This window comes from Carcharhinus amblyrhynchos, chromosome 10 (genome assembly GCF_965287045.1).
Source record: "Carcharhinus amblyrhynchos chromosome 10, sCarAmb.v2.hapA, whole genome shotgun sequence".
In the NCBI taxonomy this organism is placed as follows: Eukaryota; Metazoa; Chordata; class Chondrichthyes; order Carcharhiniformes; family Carcharhinidae; genus Carcharhinus; species Carcharhinus amblyrhynchos.
The window spans coordinates 69153839-69172779 of record NC_137333.1 but is presented as its reverse complement, the minus strand read 5'-3'; the positions used below and the strand labels follow the sequence as shown (position 1 = coordinate 69172779).

Genomic DNA, 18941 nt, shown 5'->3' with positions numbered 1-18941 from the left:
ATTTTTAGAGGTGCTGAAGTTACTGTGGTAGTTCGAAGGCTAGAAATTCTTTTTGCAAATTACAGCCAATAATTCAGTCAGTGTACAGCCTTTATCCATTGCAATTTTTAAAATCTGAATTTGTTTTCAAGTCATCTTGGCATGTTGCAGTCCTTTTGAGCGATGCAATGACATTCTTATGAAAAGGTGTTCTTGTTTTAACAGTTAACTTGGTTTGTGTTCCTGATTTCAATATAACGTCAGTTATTAAAACATCGTTCACTTTTTTAACAATACTGAAATTGAGGAGTTTGTGCTGAACCCTAAGTGAACAGCCCTTGCATCTAAACTACCTTACAAGGCAGTAACCTATAATTAAAACAAGTCTAATTATAGATCATTTTGGAACAAAACGTCAACACTAGAAACTTAATCCGTCTCCAGTTGTACAGTTGGTTATTTTGGCAAACATTGACTGTTTCTAATTACTGTGCCGAACCTACATCCCAGCCCTCTTCTGGGTTGGATTTCACATGAAGGGTTTAATGTGTAAATATAACTGAAATTAAGAAACCTGATTTGTGTAATAGCTTATCATTTAGTGCATGCTCTGTTTAAAAGGAAAAGTGTACAAGGTTGGGTAAACAAAACCAATGCTATTGAGACAATTTGGTATTTTGTTTTAATCAGATACTAACAAACACACCCCACTTTCTTTTTGTTCCGTTTTTTTGATGCAGATATCTGCAACTAAAATCTATTCATTTCGAAGAGTAACCGAAAAACCAATAGCACAGGTTTTTCATTTTCAAGGGAGGCATAGGTTCAGCATTTTGTTTAAACTTGTCCACGTTATACTGTTTGAACCCTAAACAGGCAAAAGGGAAACTTAGAATATCTGGGAACTAGTATCTTGCTGGCTTCCTCAACTCTGCAGTGAAAATTCCTAAAATGGGTATTCAAAATCTAAAATTCTGAATAAATCCATATGTCCACCTATTGAATTCTTCATGAAATGATATGGCTGTGCTTGGCATAAACCTGGATTTTTTTTCATGAAATTCTTCTTGGTATTCTCTCCAGATATTTAATGCAGAATGTTTCCTCCAATTTGCTGCTCATTTTTTGTTTTTCTTTTCAGCTTCTTCCATTTGCTTTTCATTTTAAACTGAGCATGGACTTGTCAACAATCAATCTATCCTTAATAGATGAGCCAAATCCACCATTCTGATTGTTACTGAAAATCAGAGCTGTCTCTTTGGTAAATTGGCTTGCAATGTCAAATGATCAAATCTTCCACTTGAAGATGGTGGCCATGATGTGCAGATGCTGGTAGTGGACAAGATGAGGTCATACAACACCAGGTTCTTGTCCAACAGGTTTATTTGAAATCGCAAGCTTTTGGAGTGGTGCTCCTTCAGTCTGCGCTATTAGATTATAACCTAGTGTCCTGTGACCTCATCTTTTCCCTTAAGGGAAACCATAGATATTTGTGCTGTAGCACTGACATGGCAATCTAGACGCACGCCTTTTTGTGTGAATCAGTGTTCATTGAGTTTGAACTTGGTACCTTTTAACAACTTTATGCCCAAATAGGTTGTCATAGAATCCACACTCAAACATCTGTGGGCTCCATGAGAAAGCTGTCTTCAATGGAACTACAGCTAACTGCCTGCCCTTTGTGTATTTCTAGTGTGGATTATGCATTTGCTGTATTTAAGTTTACAGTTTATGTAACTTCTTTCCATGGCTTAATGTAGGGCTCTGTCCTATATTCAAATTCACCTTTTTTGAAATGGAGCTGTAAATGAATTCCCCATCCTTGATGTACTAGTTGAGAAACCTGCCAGGGGTTTCTCTACCAAGATATACTGCAAGCTTACCTTCATGGGTCAGTGCATACATTCCTAAAATTCCACATGCTATAAGATTGTGTTTATTTTATTGGCAACCTCTTCAATGTGGCTGGTACCATCGTATGGGGCCTTTGCCATTTGCTCGATGGGGTCTACCATGGGAGAGCAAGGTCTTAAACAATTTGAATAATAAGTGAAGTTGGTTGTGTCTAACTGCAACAATGCAGTAGTAACATGAGGGGTATTTGCCAATAACAGGATCCTGCTGTTAAACCAAAAGGATGTTCTGCTTATCATACATGACTAATGTAGTATGAATTTTGGTGCTAGTGTGATGCTAGGTATGTAAGCTCTGTACTAAATGACTAAACAGCATGTCCCTTCCACTGTTCAATGGGCAGGGTACAGACTGTACTTAACCAGCCCATGCTTACAAAACTCAAATGTGCCCAACACTTGCTAAATAGTTCTCCATGTGCTCAGAATTTTGTTGATACTGAATTTAAGATTCAGTCAGGCTTGTGGTTTGGCACATGGATGTTCTGAAAGCTACATATTACTACAGAGCCCTCTTTGCAGACAGAAGATGTACATTGTTTAGCTGAAACAGGTGCAACATAAGTGACAGTCATTCACTGATTCATTCCTCAGGGCAGTGTTTTGACCAATCAGTCGACCCACTTGGTTTAAATTTTAAGCAGTGCTCTTTGTATTAACTCCTCTACCAATCAGCACTCATGGTATAAATTTGGTGTTTCCGACATTAGGACAATTCACAAGAATATCAATGAGTGCAAAATGAAAAGCTTTGACAAATTCTTTTTCATCAGTACTCCAGTTCTGTACTACCAAATGACTTTGTTCAAACTGTTTTTAACTATAGAAATCTTGGCTTTAACTAATACCATAGTCCTCAGTGCACTAACATGCTGCACCATCTATATAGTACCTGTCTAGTGAACCTGTTCTTTCCCTTTGAAGTTTAAAAAGAATTTTTCACTTGATTTAACAAGCCAACTTCTGCCTAAATATCTTGTGATATAATAATATCACAATAGAAATTGAAATCTGTAATTTTTTTAGTGACAGTCCTTTACTAGCAAAAATGAGGTGCTTCTGGAAATACAACCCTGGCTGCATTTCCAGAAGCCCTTTATGTGAATATATTTGGACATTGCTAACTTTCAACTCGCATCTAATATTTTTACACAGAATTTCCCTCAAAGTAAAATTGAGTCCTCTGCCTTTCTAACTGGCGTTGTGATGAAAGGCTATCTATCTAAAATGCTTACTTGTTTTGTGCTCCACAGATGCTGTCTAACCTTGTTTCCATTTTGAGTACTCACAGTAGGTTGTTTTTGAAACCTTTATCCAGCTGAGTAAAAAAAAAGGATTATTTTGGAAAATACTTTCTAATTCAATTTGCAAAATTATTCCTTCACAATAAAATATTTTTCTGGCTATTTTTAAATTAGCTAGCAGTTGTGGTACTGTTCTGTCCACTGGAAGAATGGGGGCCAAAGTGAATTTGGATTTTGGTCAGTTTGCAGTTCCTTGGATGCATTGCAATTTTCTTTCATGCAAGCCAAGTCCTGTACCATGCAGATAAGTGGATTCTGGAAATCCTGAAATAAAACAACACCATGCTGGAAGAACTCAAGCCAGCAGCATCAATGGAGAGAATCAGTTACTGTTTTGGGTGTCAGTGACCTTTCTTTCAACTGATGAAAAATAAAAATGTAAGCTTTTTAAGCAAGTGAAAAGGAAGGGTAGAGAACAAAAAATCTGTGGCAGGCAGGAGAGATTTGATAACTTTATTGTAAAGTGAAGCAGTGGTAGTGGATGTGGCAAAGAAATTGGTTACGTAGTAGCAGCCTTCTGCCCATTGTGTTTGCACTGGCTTCTGAAAGAACTACCCAGCTAGTCCCCTTCTCCAGTCCTATCTCCATAGCCCTCTAAATTCATCTCTTTTTTTAAATATGTATCCAGCTCTTTTAAAATCTACAAAATCAGCCTCCATCACTTTCCCAGGCAGCACATTCCAAATCCCAACAACTGGGTAAAGTGATCTCTCCTCATCTCACCCCTAGCTCTCTTGCTGACCACCTTGAAGTTGTGACTGAGTCACTAACATACCAACTAGTGTAAATGGAGTATCCTTTGTCGTATCATTGCTCAGAATTTTGAACACCTCAATAACATCTCTTGCTCAAAGGAGAATAGAGAAATTGGGCTCAATCTTCATTTTAAAAATTCCTCATACCTGGTATTCCAATAAAATGGAGGGATTAAAAAGTCCAATCCAGCAAAACAAGAACAACAAGGAGGCAGAAGTTATGATCTAAATTTGAACTCAACATTGAGTTCCAAGAGGCTGAGTGCCAGGTTGAAGATATAGTGCCACTTATTCCATGACCTTGTGTTGAGCTTCACCGGAATATTAGCAGCAGTGATCAGAAAAGTCAGTATGGGATGGAGGTGGCAACAACTGGAAGGTTGGTATCATTCTTGTGGACTGAATTGAGCTGTTCTACAAAGATCACCTGCCCTTTGGCCTTCCCAGTGTAGAGGCCACCATTATCATGAACTGTGAATTCAATAGAATGAATTGAAAGTAGTACAGATAGCTTGGTAGAAGTGTTTGGAGCCTTGGATGGGAAGAAGGGAGGAGATGCAAGGATGAATTTTGCACCTATGCATTTGCACAGGGAAGGGAGAGGGTGTTGAGGATAACTTGAGTGGACCAGTGTTGCAGAGGGAATGGTCCCTTTGGAATGTTGGATGGGGAAGGGAAGCTGGAGTTGGTGGAAATGGAGATCTGTTGAGTACACTGGGCTGGAAGATGAGGACATGGGGAACCCTATCATGATTCTGGGAGTGAAGAGGTGAGAACAGCAATGCATGAAATGGGTTGGAATCTGTAGGGGTAGGAGTAGGGTACCCAGGCTAATCCACAGAACCCTATAGTTGCACTATCACCAGAAATGGTCAGAGAAGTTAAGGGGAACAGTCACTATGTGGTGTGAGCAGGAAATGACACCATGACATTCTACAAGTACTAGAGAGGGGGGGCCTGAGGATTAGAACAATAAATGCTTCCCACAAAGTTGGACTTGGCAAGGATCCATGTTGCTATGGATACTTGCACCTTTCATTGGGAGACTGGTGATGGATGGGGACTGTTATGGCGATGAAGGTGTAGAAGAACTGGATGCTCACAAAGGAGGTTGGACAAAAGCAAGCTGTTTTTCAAAGTTTTTTGTTTTACTGATTACATAAAGCTCTAGCACAGATGTTCTGTTGTGTGTTCTTGGTGGGATTTTGTACAAGAATCAACAGCAGATGTTGGGAGTTCCTGTGATCAGAACCTATTATTCCAGCTGCTTTATAGAATTTCTTTGGGATGAAGTAATAAATTTTCTTTACTCACGGCCATTGAACTAGGATCTACTTTTGTTACTAGTGATGTAAACGACAACAAAGGCTGTAAGAAACCTTGCAATTGTGGTGATCTGCTCTTAAACATAAGTCATGTTGTCAATCACTTTCATTTTGTAAATTTCTATGTCCAGATTTTTAATGGATACTACCTCTAAACTTGCCGTACGACGTTACACTCTAATATGCTGTGCTGCAGCTTCCCAGCTTTGCATCTCCCAAGCTCTTTTTTTTTACTGCAGAGATTTTCCACTTCTAAAATGCAATTGTTTGGAGCACTGAAGAATGCCTGTGTAGTTTGATCCACTGACGTTTGACCCTCACCTGAACTAACAGCAACAGTTAAGAGCTCTTTGGTTATAATTTCACTTTTCTGGCTAAAATCAGCTAACTGACTCGAGGTCATACTTTCTTGGCTGTATGGATTTTTAAAAACTTTTTATTGTGTAAACATCCCTTTTTTTAAGACAATAACTCCGAGTTATTTTTTAAATAAATCGGAGCTTCAGCTGCTACATAAGTTGGGAGTTGCAGCTTAAGTCAATATTGGGAGAATGTGGACTGATGGACATAATAGGTGACATCTCAGTTCATGTAGGGTCTGACATATAAGATGCACTTTCACTTTCAGCAGTCCAATAGGAGTGGTTCAGTGTTGCAGTACTGTATTTTACTAAACAGTGCAGCTTGGTGTGGTTCCTGTGCTGTCCAAGACCGCAAGAAACTAGAGGGTCGTGAGCGAAGCTTGGTCCATCACTGAAACCTGCTTCCCACACACTGACACTGTCTGTGTCCTGCTGCCTCGGAAAAGCAGCCAGCAGAATTCACAACAGGTGCAGTAAAACCCCAGATGTGTACACAGCTTCTTCCCTACTGCCATTAGACTTTTGAGTGGACTGCCATCTCATTGTAAGTTGATCTTTCTCTACACCCTAGCTATGACTGTAACACTATCTGCACACTCATTTCCTTCTCAATGGTATGTTTTGCCTGTATAGTGTGCAAGAAAAATATACTTTGCATTGTATATCAATGCATGTGACAAATTAAATTGAGTTCAAAGGTTGATTTCTCCATTTAAGAACGTTTATTATGTCCCCAGTTATGAGTTGTCTTTTGAGAATATATAATGTTAGTTTTTATTCCAGAAGTGTCTATCCAGAATTCCACACACTATTGGAAGGCAAGTAATCTCTGAACTGTCTTCTCTAAACACAATCACTAAACATTTTCCTTGATGAATTATATTAGAATATTGCTTTGCTGAATGAATTCTCAGAACAGTGAATTTTAAATTTGGAGCGTATTGCACTAAGGATTCTGATGCTCCTAACTGTCCAGAAGGCTCATATGCTGGGTACTGTTCAATTGCATTGAACTTGGTGTTCCAAGGGACACCTGATAATGGGGACCAACTTGTTTGTCATCATCACTGTCTCATGTTAGAATGTCTTGTTTCTTGATGTGCAGATCATTTGATTTCCTCCTCTTGACTTGTGTTTTACTTTTTGGGTTCTGTAGTTTTAACATCTGTTAACTTGCAGATTTGCTGCAGTGCATTGGCTGAACATAAGGCCCCTTTTTGGATTTATTGTTATTTCAGCATGGAGTATCTGGCAATTTTTTCCTTCCTGTGTAGAACTTTTACTATTTTAAAATTTAACTTGGCCAATTATTGTATGTATTGCTTAATGCACCAGTGATTTGCAATTTAATTGTTCTATCTATGGTATAGTCTGCAGATGTGACTATTTCTGAGTTTATGTAACTTGGACACCAGCACTTGACACCAAACCTTGAAACATCCAACCTAGTAATTCCACCCCAGCTTGTCTGGCTTCCCAAGCTTTCACATATATAAATTTGTTTCCTACCCAACAAAATCTTTTTAAAAATCTATTCTTGTAGCTTATCCTAAACCCTACAGTTTTGAGCCTTTTGTACAGGAAGGTCTGTTTTGCAGGTTGGAGGTGCACCCTATCCGGTTGGGTTGTTGAGTAGTTTGATCAGGCAGAATTCTGTTTTTGAAAATTGGATTATTGTGCAAGTTAATTCTGTTAAGTTATCTTTATTTCGTGAGGGGCTAAAGCCTTTAGTTACATGTTGATGACTTTCTGTTGATGGAACTACTGGAGGAGGTAGAAAGCTGGTGGTCCAGTGAAACCATATAAAGAACAAATTTCAGTAACTAGCATTTTATACTTGTGTGGTTTGGAGGATGGGGAAATTTTAAACCATTTGCTTTTCCTTGAGTGTAATTACAACCTCATGGTACAAGTCAGCTTCAATTTAGTTGTAATTTTTAAGGTTTGCAGCTTAGTAAATGTTTAATCGCTTAGCAGTGATGAACTGGGAGCATGAATTGCCTAACTAGTAACGCAAGATGAATCAGCCCAAATGGTTCTAAATATTTCAACAACTGGATTGGTGGTGTATGCCTTTTATATCATTGTTTATGAAACCTTTTTTATTTGATTTATTATTGGTATACAGTGAAAAGTATTGTTTGTGCTATACAGACAAAACAAAGTATACCATTCATAGAGTGCAGAAGTAGCACTACAGACATAGCTAGGATTCAGAGATTAACTTAATGCAAGGTAGATCCATTCAAAAGTCTGGCAGCAGGTAAGAAGCTGTTCTTAAGTCAGTTAGTACTTGACCTCGGACATTTGTATCTTTTTGTAACTTTTCCAAATGTGAATTGAGAAAGGTCATGGTTAAAAGCTATTCAGAAAAAGGCTGGTACTCATTGAGTTGTTTGGGCAGGGGTGGGGGGGGGGGGGGGGGGGGGGAGGAAAAAATTATTAAACATCAATAAATATGGGAGTTTGATTTTCATTTCTGAAATTATTTACCTAGTTGAGTTGAACAGGGGTGTCAATGGAGCTGAAAATATTTAATTTCATGCCAGTCTCCTGGTTTCCAGTGAAAGGTTGAAGATTGAGCCTTGGTGAAGGCAGGTCATCATTGCTGAAGAACATGAAGCTGACATTGATTCAAAGTAGGAAATAAAGTTGGGTTGACTTAATGGTAGCTGACATTGGAAGAAAAAACATTTTTGTCCTTTTTGTTTTGCATCTGTGACTATCTTGGAAGATAGGAAAGCAAAATAGTTTTTTTTTAGAGCTTGAGATATTTTCCAATTTCCTTTTTCTCTTACTGAATGGGAACTAAAATCTGACCTGACACACTTTGGTGAGCAGAACAGCAAAATAATAACTAGTATATGGTAGTCTTGTGCTTGTAAAACAGACACTTAGCATGATCTGCTAGGCATAGTTGTGATTTTTCTCCCACTTCCTCATGAGGCATGGTGGATTACTTATTGTTTCTGGGAAAGATGGTACTCACCAGCTTTGCCCACTTGGCATATCCCAGGCACATGTTGCTTGGCATTCATGTGCCTTTCCAACAGGAGTTGCCTACATTTGGGAGTGTGAACTGTAGCTGCTACAGTCCCCTTCTATCTACAGGCAGCAAGATTGTGTGGAACACTTTTTCAGCCCTCTTAGATCAGTACCTTTTTTTGTTTTGTGCAGACTGGGAATTGGATTTGGAATATTTCTAGTTTGAATAACATGGCCATTCAAGTTGTAGATATTGTTTAAATTCAAAGTAATAGGTGGGTGGGATGTTGTGTGCTGGTGACCATACCTAGAACATGATCCCTGTTTACTGTTTGTATTTCAATGAGAGTATACAAAGAACAAATTGCAGTGCAGGAACTGGCCCTCCAAGCCTGCACCGACCATGCTGCCTGAATTAACTAATACCCCCTACTCTTTTTGGGGACCATATCTCTCTTCCCATACTTGTCAAGACACACCCCTTAAAACTCACTCTCATATCTGCTTCCACCACCTTCCCCAGCAGTAAATTCCAGGCACCCACCACCCTCTGCTTTTTTTTTCAAAAGAACAACTTGCTCGTACATCTCCTTTTTAAACTTCGCCCCTTGCACCTTAATACCTAAACCCACTAGTAATTGACTCCTCCACCCTGGGGGGAAAAAGCTTCTGACTATCTATTTTGTGCATGCCCCTCAATCTTGTAGACTTTTCAGGCCACCCCTCAACTTCTGTCATTCCAGTGAGAACAAACCAAGTTTCTGCAATCTTTCCTTTGTAGCTAATGCCCTCCATACCAGGCAACACCCTGGTATATCTTTTCTGTACTCTCCCCAAAGCCTCCACGTCCTTCTGGCAGTGGGTCAACCAGAATTGAACACTATTCCAAGTGTGGCCTAACTAATGTTCTATAAAACTGCAACATGACTTGCCAATTTTTAAACCTGATGCCCTGGCCGATGAAAGCTAGTATGCTGCCTTGATTACCTTCTCAGCTTGCGTTGTCCCTTTTTGTGATGTGTATCCATACACCCAGATTCCTCTACCTATCAATATTCTTTAAGGGTCCTGCCATTTACTGTACATTTCCTAACTCCTTTTTTAATCTTTCTAAAATCCATTACACTTAAATGGATTAGAAAATCAGTGTGTTGCCCCAGCTAGTTCTTGTTTTAAGTGTATAATCAAGATAGCCAGTAGTGAGTGATACCCAATTACTTAACTGATTACTGTATAATGCCCTGAACTAACTTGATTTTCATTATAGAAAATTAGCTTAGCATGTTGAATTCTATCATTAAAAACTTGCAGGGGTAAATGTTATGCAACTGAGAAAGTATACTTGGAGAAGTAATCTTCAGTTTATTTTTATTGCAATATTCAAGAACCTTTAATATCTCAGATGCACTTAACATGGATTCAAAACTGGCATGCTGATTTTCATTTTTAGAGCCAGAAAATGTGCAAACTTGTTTTGTTTTTGTCTAACCTAATCTATATTTGGCACATCATACGCTTCTAATTACTTTCATGGATGAATATAATCCCCTGATGCTTTGGTTAGACTTCAAAAATATTTTTGTGGAGTGTAATAATGATAGCACTTTAACAGAGTTGCGTAGAAATGGCTGTTTCTGGTTATTCAAAGTGGGAGAGAGTTAAAATGCTGATGACTTCAAAATTTGTTTGTATTTTCTTCCTTTTATAATTACAGAATTGATAGCTTGCTGTAGGTAAATGAGTTAATGGGTTTAATTTTCTGCCTGTTAACAGATCAATGTACGTGTAACAACCATGGATGCAGAGCTAGAGTTTGCCATCCAGCCAAATACAACTGGCAAGCAGCTCTTTGATCAGGTAAGCTTTTTTGTTCCCTTCAAGTTTAAAATTTTTATTTCAACGTGAAGCACATCTTTTGTGTGGCTGAGTTTTAACTTGTAAAGCTCTTCAGTTTGAAATTGACAGCAACAATTTCATTTTTTTGCCATTACACAAAATGTAGGGAGGTGGCCAAAAACATGGCCAGTCATTCAGCTGTATTTGGAGCTGAATGGAGTTAGCAAGGATGCTTAAAAATTAGCAAGGAGGACATCTGAAGGCTTCTCACCTGAATTGAGAGTGCAGCGAAGGGTGATGCACAAGGGGTGAGGAGATCACGGGTTTTCTGGTAAAGACGGAGGAGGATACAGGTGTAGCATCTGAGACCAGAGATTTGAAAATATTGGTAAGGATGCATTGCAGAAATTCATAGGTTAGAGAAATTTCAAATTTTATTTAGATCATTAATAAAACTACCAGCCATAAGTGAAGTGACTTCCGATCAGACTCGTTTTAACAAGGGGAACTGTCTGCTTAAACATGGTATTTCTGATTTTAAACATGCATTTTAACTTTTTTAAAATAATTGTACACTTCAGCCAAAGGCAGGCTGCTGTGAGGGATGATGGAATGAATGCTTAAAACTGCAGCAGGCTACGGTGCAGAGGGACCTCAGGGTCCTTGTGCATGAGTCGCAAAAACCCAGCCTGCAGGTGGTCAGGAAGGTGAATGGGATGCTGGCCTTCATAGCGAGGGGGATTGAATATAAAAGTAGGGAGGTCTTGCTGCGGCTATATAGGGCATTGGTGAGGCCACAGCTGGAGTGCTGCGTGCAGTTTTGGGTGCTGTACTTACGCAAAGATATTTTGGCCTTGGAGGGAGTGCAGAGGAGGTTTACTAGGCTGATGCTGGAGTTGGGGGGTTGAGCTATGAGGAGAGGCTGAATAAACTAGCTTGTACTCGTTAGAGTTTAGAAGAATGAGGGGAGATCTCATTGAGACATATAAGATGATGAATGGGTTGGATAGGATAGAGGTGGAGAGACTCTTCCCACTAAAAGGACAGTAGGACTAGGGGGCACAGCCTCAAGATAAAGGGGGGGGGGGGGGGGCGGTTTAGATCGGAGTTGAGGAAGAACTTCTTCACTCAAAGGGTGGTGAATCTCTGGAATTCTCTGCCCGTTGAAGTGGTGGAGGCTACTTCGCTAAATATTTTTAAGACGCGGGTTGATGGGTTTTTGAGAGGGGATTAAGGGTTATGGGGAGAGGGCGGAATGTGGAACTGATCCACGACAGATCAGCCATGATCTTATTGAATGGCGGGGCAGGCTCGAAGGGCTAGATGGCCTACTCCTCCTATTTCTTATGTTAACAGACAAACCCCATTGTTTCAAAAAGTGAAACAGCAGAATGTGTATGGTTTCAATCAGCAAAAGTTACTAAGAGTATGGTTCTTGAAGCCACTTTATGAAAAGGGCTGTTCTTGTCCTTCTAAGACAGGTCTTAGACATGAGAATGTCAGCTGACTGGTCCAGCCATTTCAATGAATGAGAATTGGTGGGAGCAGTAACTTTGACCTGAATTGTTAAGTGACTGGTGCAAGAAACATACTGATTCTATGGACCCATGAAATCCCATGATTTCAAGAGGGTAGAATGCAATTGGCTAAGGTATGTGACAACTGTTAACAATATTTGCATTAATAATGACTGGTTCATAACTACCAGATGGGTGAGAAAAGTAAAACTTGATCTGTTTGATGCATTGTAACTTCAGTGGTATTGGAATGCTCAGACCTTCATGTCAAGAAAGACATTGGACCACCTGATGCTAACCTCTCCCATCAATTGGCCAAATAAAGATACGTCTTCAACCAGGACACTGGCTTCATGAGTCTGTAGCTGAAGTTTAATCATTACCTAGTATCAAAAAACCTTGCAACAAGATGTTTAATTCAATATGTAGAGACAGCATGTATGGAATGATGGGAAAACTAGACTGAAACGTGGTTGGTTTTGGGCAATTTTGTAGAGTAGAGCTCAGACTTTTTATGAAGTCAAATATTAAGGATTCAAGAGGATAATATTGCAGTGGTGGCAGTTGAAAATTTTTCCACGTTTTTGTAACAGCAGTGATTATAAATGAGTTGCAGGAGAAGTGGGTTTTGTCAGTGTGTAAGTATATGGCAGGTTCTTCCTATGCACTATTGCTGAGCAACAGTATGTTAAGGAGACAGTCTAGAACATTTAGAATTGTAAGATGCATTAAAACTTGGGAGTTTTTTTTGATGGAGTGGGAACCATGACCAACCACATGAAGGTCCAAAGGTGGAGCAGGATGGAACAGCCAAATATTGAAAGAACGGCTCAATGAAAATTGATGCATTTTGTATGTCTCTACTTTCTCCATGCACGCCCACACACCACATTCAGTCATTGGAAAATTGCTGCTGTGAGGATTTATGGGTTGTCCTGATACTCTTGCTCACCCAGCCATATCCTTTGTGTATGTTTTGGTTTTGTACACTGTTTTTCTAATTGTTAAACTCAATCCAATTGACCTTTTTTCTATGGTCCCACTTAAATTTTGTACCCCAGCCCCTCCAATATCTTGCCATTTCTTTTTTTCCTCTTGCTTATCAACACTATATGAATCTGCCTACATTTTTCATGTTGTCAAACCTATTTTTTGATATTGCGTTGCTCATATGTTGAGCTCAAGTTAGGTGTACCAAAAGTGGACAATGGACTGGCTGACCTGATCCCTCTAGTTTACCATTTTCACAACCTGACTGTGTAACCTTTTACCCTGACTTTGCTTCCTGTACATCCATGCTATATCACCTTCTTCTGGCGTCAGCTATCTGAATTTTTTTAAATGGCTGCTTAAGACATGATGGAATGTCTTTCAAAATCTATATGCATTAAATCAACACCCTTAAACTAAGTTTTGCCAAATACTAACTTCCCCTAATCTGTTTCTATATCTGGCATCAGCAGAAGGGGATATAAAGCTTTATAAATGTTTAAAAGTTAAACTAGCTTGGGTTTTATCTTCACCCACACTGGCCTACATAGGACCCCAGTCCCAAAAGTGCATGACTGACTTCTGTCGTCTGTGGCCTAAAACTACTTGCTTGCATCAGACTGCTATCCTGCAGCAATACAGGAAAACATCCCCATCACCACCTTTTACCAGCACATCTACAAGTGGACAAAAAACTGGCCTCGCCATTTTGTTTTTATTTTAAAAATTTACTAATTTTTTCAATTGCCCATTTTCAGCCTGTTCCTAGACATATGCATACTATAGAAAATGGCTTTTAAAAGTCTTGACTTGTGATGTTTAAAATTCCTAATTTTCATGCTCCATAAACAATGGAGCTATTGACTTGAATACTGTTAATTTTTTATCTAGCATGCATTCTTTGACTTGAGGTAGCATAACATTTACAAATGTAAATGTAGTTGAATTTTTTAACCTGGTGCAATACATTAATGTATTTTTGAGATTGTATTATTTCAATTTGAGGCATTCACTCGTATTTAATTAATGCCTTGAAATTATTCTAATACATTGTGAACATGGTGTTGCTAACAGCCAATTAACTCTTTCATGTCTGCCATTTCATTTAATGATGGCAATGTTGTCTAAGTGTTGGTATTAATACTGCACTATTGTTTTGCCACTGTACATCAAGTTAATTGAACTGATTTTGCAACAAGGTTCTTAAAATTTGCATTTAAATCCAACTTCTTAAATGTGTAATAGTTGTAATAAGGGCATCTGAGCATTCCAGTCAGCTTATAATGAGGAACTTGTTCTTTTCCCCATTCAGATGACACTTCACATCTTGTACTACATTTAGTCTTTAAGAACACATTTAGTTATGGATGGCAATACTTTGCTAAGGTGCTTTTGTTGGGGATAGGGACTGCTTTGAAAAGGCACGCTGATTTAAATGTTTCAATGAGATTGTATTCACCTTATCAACAGCCAAAATGTTGGTTGTCATTTCCCCCTCAAACTAAATGAAACATACACAAGTGCAACTAAAAAGGAATCGTGAATGTGAAATGAATATGAAAAAATCTTGAGATAGCAACCCTCCCCATGGAGGAAAAAAATGCTATTTTAACCTGTTGATGTCAATTTATACATTGAGACACTGATCCACCATGATTTAATATGCATGGTGCAACTGGTTTGCAGAACATGTGGCCTATTCCAATTGCTAGTTGTCTTTAAACATGTTTTGCAAAGTTTGATATTTCCATTAGCTTGAGTGATCTTTGCTTTACACAAATCACTACTTCCATTACTCAGATTTTGTTTATGCTCAAATAGAACTTCAGATAGCTTTCTTTCTTATGACATGTGATGTATCAATGTGATATTGATGGATGTTTCTGTTTCAGGTTGTAAAAACTGTAGGCCTACGAGAAGTGTGGTTCTTTGGCCTGCAGTATATAGACAGCAAAGGATATACCACATGGCTGAAGTTAAATAAAAAGGTACTTTTTATTTCTGTGAATCTTTAAAGCTGGAAGAATTTGTTCCAAGAAACATTCTGCAATGTGCACACTTATTTCTGTTTTTTTTTAGTTTAAAATCTATGCCAGGCATTTTAAAACACAAATCAGTATTCAAACATAAATCATAACCTCAGTCAATATTTGGAACAAATTGGTACAGAAATGTTTCATTGAAATTAGTGCAGTTTGATCACTATTCTGGCTTCTACAATTCACTGCTTTGTTCAAAATACTGGAAAATGTTTAATGCATTTGGGTTCAGCAAGAATTTGTTGAACCATTGTTATAAATGTTTGTGTTCAAACCTTTCAAATCAAGTTGATTGGGGTTGGATTCTATTTTGAAAAGTTAAAGGGCCACTCAACTTGAAACTTAAACTCTTGTCCAAGTTTGGATTTAAGGTTTGAACTATATATCAAAGGACACGATATATTTTTGGAAAATTTTCCTTTTACCAATTCTTCAGTAGGTGCTAAAGAATATTGCACTGCAAATGGAACAGACCAGTTTCAGAGAAAGTAATGTGCGGTTTCTCCACGTTTAAGACTTTGCTGCTAACCTTTGAATGGAAGCAGGAAATGGCTGTGTAAGAGTAAACTTCAAGGCCAGTGTACAGGATATTATTGACACTTTGGTTCTGGGATTCTGGTTGCCTTTGTCAGAGTTGATATGAAATATCATACAAAGATACAGCATAAAAGTATTTGTGGTGGAACAGGAGGAAATAAACAAATCTTCAGTAATACATGTACATTTCAGTTACAACATCACTCACCATATCACTTAGATATGTGACAATAGAGCTTCCCTCCATTTTGGGCATTCTAAATTGCAGCTTAGGTATAATGTCTTGGATGTGACAATCAAAGTAAAGTTTACTTGATATTGCATCTTTTACTTTCTATACCAGCGTAATACTTTTTCCAATTCACATACTAGACGTCCTGTGGCTTTTTTAAGCAAAGATTGCTAAATGATGGACAGTTTATGCTGCAGATTCCTTGTGAACTGGATTGACACTGAGCTCATTTACATGAACTCTTGGGACCAGCACGCAGTCTTCCTGATTTATGAACCTCTTTGGCTGGGTTTGAAGCCGAGTACCAGATATGAGAAAATCACTATTGAAGCTTTTATAAAGTTAGTGGGCTCAAATACCTTTGCTTTCAAAGTAATTCAATTTTAACTGCAGCTGTATTTTTTTTACTAATCAATTTGTAAAAGTACATAAATATAGTTGCAACTTGGGTGCATCCTACTTGGCATAGCCATATGGTTACTTTTGAGCTGAAGAAATGTAAGTGTTTTTGTTGGGTTCTCCCTTCCCCAATCTGTCTTTGATTTTTGCTCAAGTGATCATTGGTGAACAGTAGGTCGATAATCAACATCACTGTCTAACTCTTGCAACTGATCTACCAAGCCCAATTGGAGTTGTCAGATGGCGGTCAAGAATAAAACTCTTTCCCATTGCTTTCTTGTCATGAATATTTTGTTTGCAATGGCCTCGGTGCATTGTCACTAACTCCAATTCTCCATAACCCCCTTACCCCCAAAGCCTGAATTGTTTTGCATGATTCCCCTGCCATGGGAGATTGAATTTAGTGGGACTGGAAGATTCTGCTGACAGCTGGAAAATCCTGCTAAAAGTCTCACTCCCCTCTCCAAATTATTTACATATTTGGACCTAAGTATACTCTACCTACTTAATGTTCATAAATTTCTTCTGACCATGATATTTTGCATGCTGCAATAAAGCACTTTACAAATGGGTACTGTTCGTTCAACACTTCAGACCCCTCATTTCACATAATAGTAATTAGCAATGAAACAATCAGTGTGGCCAAATATAAACCTCAAATAATTGAATGTAATAAGTGTACAAAAACTTTTTACCTGAAGTGTTCCACAAAATCCTATTGTACCAGGCTTCCCCCACTTTGTCCTGTAGAAACAACTTAGTATTTTCCTGCTTATTCTTTTCCAATTTGTATGTTTTCAGGTTACTCAGCAGGATGTGCGAAAAGAGAATCCGTTACAATTTAAATTCAGGGCAAAGTTCTTCCCGGAAGATGTGTCTGAGGAGCTGATCCAGGAGATAACACAGCGTTTATTCTTCTTGCAAGTGAAGGAGGGCATTCTTAATGATGAAATCTACTGTCCACCAGAAACTGCTGTCCTCCTTGCTTCGTATGCTGTGCAAGCAAAATATGCAGATTTCAACAAAGATGTTCATAAGTCAGGTTATCTAGCCAGTGATCGACTTCTTCCCCAGCGGTAAGTGGAACTAGGGTTATCTGCCAACTTTTTATCTTGAATTGCTGTACTACTTGTAAAGTGAACCTTTTTCTAACTTCTGATCAGTCTCCTTAGTGAAATGACTTGTTTGGTTTAGAGTATTTGTTGCTGTGGGCCAACACGTGTCATGGGGCCAGTGGCTGTCAGGAGTTGATGAATTAGTTTAGCCTTGTCTATCTGTATTGGGTGGAGCTAAACTGGCTGTGTTTGGGATTGAGTGTGCTGAAGTAAATTGTCTTCCTCTCTCTTCTGCCATCTTGTTTCCAGTTCCCACTAACTGTCAGGTCTGCACCACAGTCAGCTCTGTCTAGACACTTTTCAGATTAGGGTGGATTCTGGAAGAAATCTGGCTTTGTAGGGAGGCATTTTGTGGCCCTAATTTATTTTTAAGATGAATTATTTATATATGAATTTTTTCTTGAAAGAAAAGGATATAGTCCAAATAGTTTACTGTTAACATCTAGGTATTCAAATGAAGAGAATGGAGTCATTGACTAATCATAGTTAAACTAGTGATTTGAGTGTCTTGTCATGCTAGGACTTTATTTTAAATGGTGATCCACTGTGGCATTTGGGAAATCATCAAAAATGCATAAAATAGCACTAAATTCAATTGAATCCTCTGACCCATCTTCCAAGACGTGTTCGGGGGGGCGGGGGGAAAGGGTCTCTACTACATTCTTAACTAAAACATTTTGTAATTTTTTGCTCCTTGTGTAGCCTTTTCTAGTTCTATTAAACCTTACTTGCTACTGCTCTGTTTGTGTGTTAGTTTAAATCATTCTGTATGTTCTGAACTGCAGCTTCTGATTTCTTTGCTCCTGCTGGTTCAGTAACATCTGCAAATTCAACCACTTTTGAATTTGGATTACCCCCTCCTTCCATTCTTGTCTTTATTTATTAGAAGTTATGACGTGACCGACTTGGCATTGTGTCATCAAATAGCACTCTACAACCAATGAAGTTCATTTGAAGCACAGTCTCTGTAGAGGAACTGCAGGCATTTTTTCCTTCTAAAAACTGCAATAATTGTTAAACTTCAGCCAGGGTATGGAGAGCTGCCCTGTTGCTCTTGATAATGGAGTGTGATCTTTAGACTCATCTGAGGTGGGCCTTGGTTAATGTCTCATCTAAAAGATGGTGCATTGATCTGTCAGTCTGGATTAAGTACCACAAGTAGTTTGAGTGAAACATTAGCTTTACATGGAAACCCATAGACAATCTTATTTCAGTATTGGTTGTTAAACTATGTAGCTCCTGTGATTTAGCCTATAGCCTTCCAATTCCAGGGCTAGAGTGCTCTAACTCAGCTGATATTTATTTTTCTTGCTGTTCATCTAGTTTTCCTATTCTGGCTTGCCCTGAAATTTCTACCTGAGTTTAATACTCGTGTGGAATGCATTACAAGTCTTATGGGACTTTTGTGACATTATTCAAAAATGGACGTGAATTATTGTGTCCAGGGGCAACATTGCACTAAAATAGCAAAAATAACTGGACTGAAGTCTTTACCACTTTCTGTCACTGCACCAATATTTAAAAACAATTTGGTTGCATGAATATTTATGTAAGTGGCTTTCATTTGATCATTCCTCATGTAATTAATAATCTTTTCTAGCAATTTCTCCTTCAAAAAGCTTCCCTTTTTTTGTCTTTTGACAGGGGGCAACA

The 18941-nt window shown here is 38.5% G+C and overlaps 1 protein-coding gene across 5 annotated transcripts in view; it reads left to right on the top strand.

Annotated features, from left to right (window-relative positions):
• LOC145349036 (radixin) overlaps nt 1-18941 on the top strand; it is a 72665-nt gene that overhangs the window by 23582 nt on the left and 30142 nt on the right. For all 5 annotated transcript variants that reach the window (XM_080197277.1, XM_080197278.1, XM_080197280.1 and 2 more), the window contains 3 exons: nt 10397-10480; nt 14859-14954; nt 16975-17249. In XM_080197277.1, the coding sequence (XP_080053403.1) occupies nt 10397-10480; nt 14859-14954; nt 16975-17249 (455 nt within the window). The remainder of the gene's footprint in view (nt 1-10396; nt 10481-14858; nt 14955-16974; nt 17250-18941) is intronic.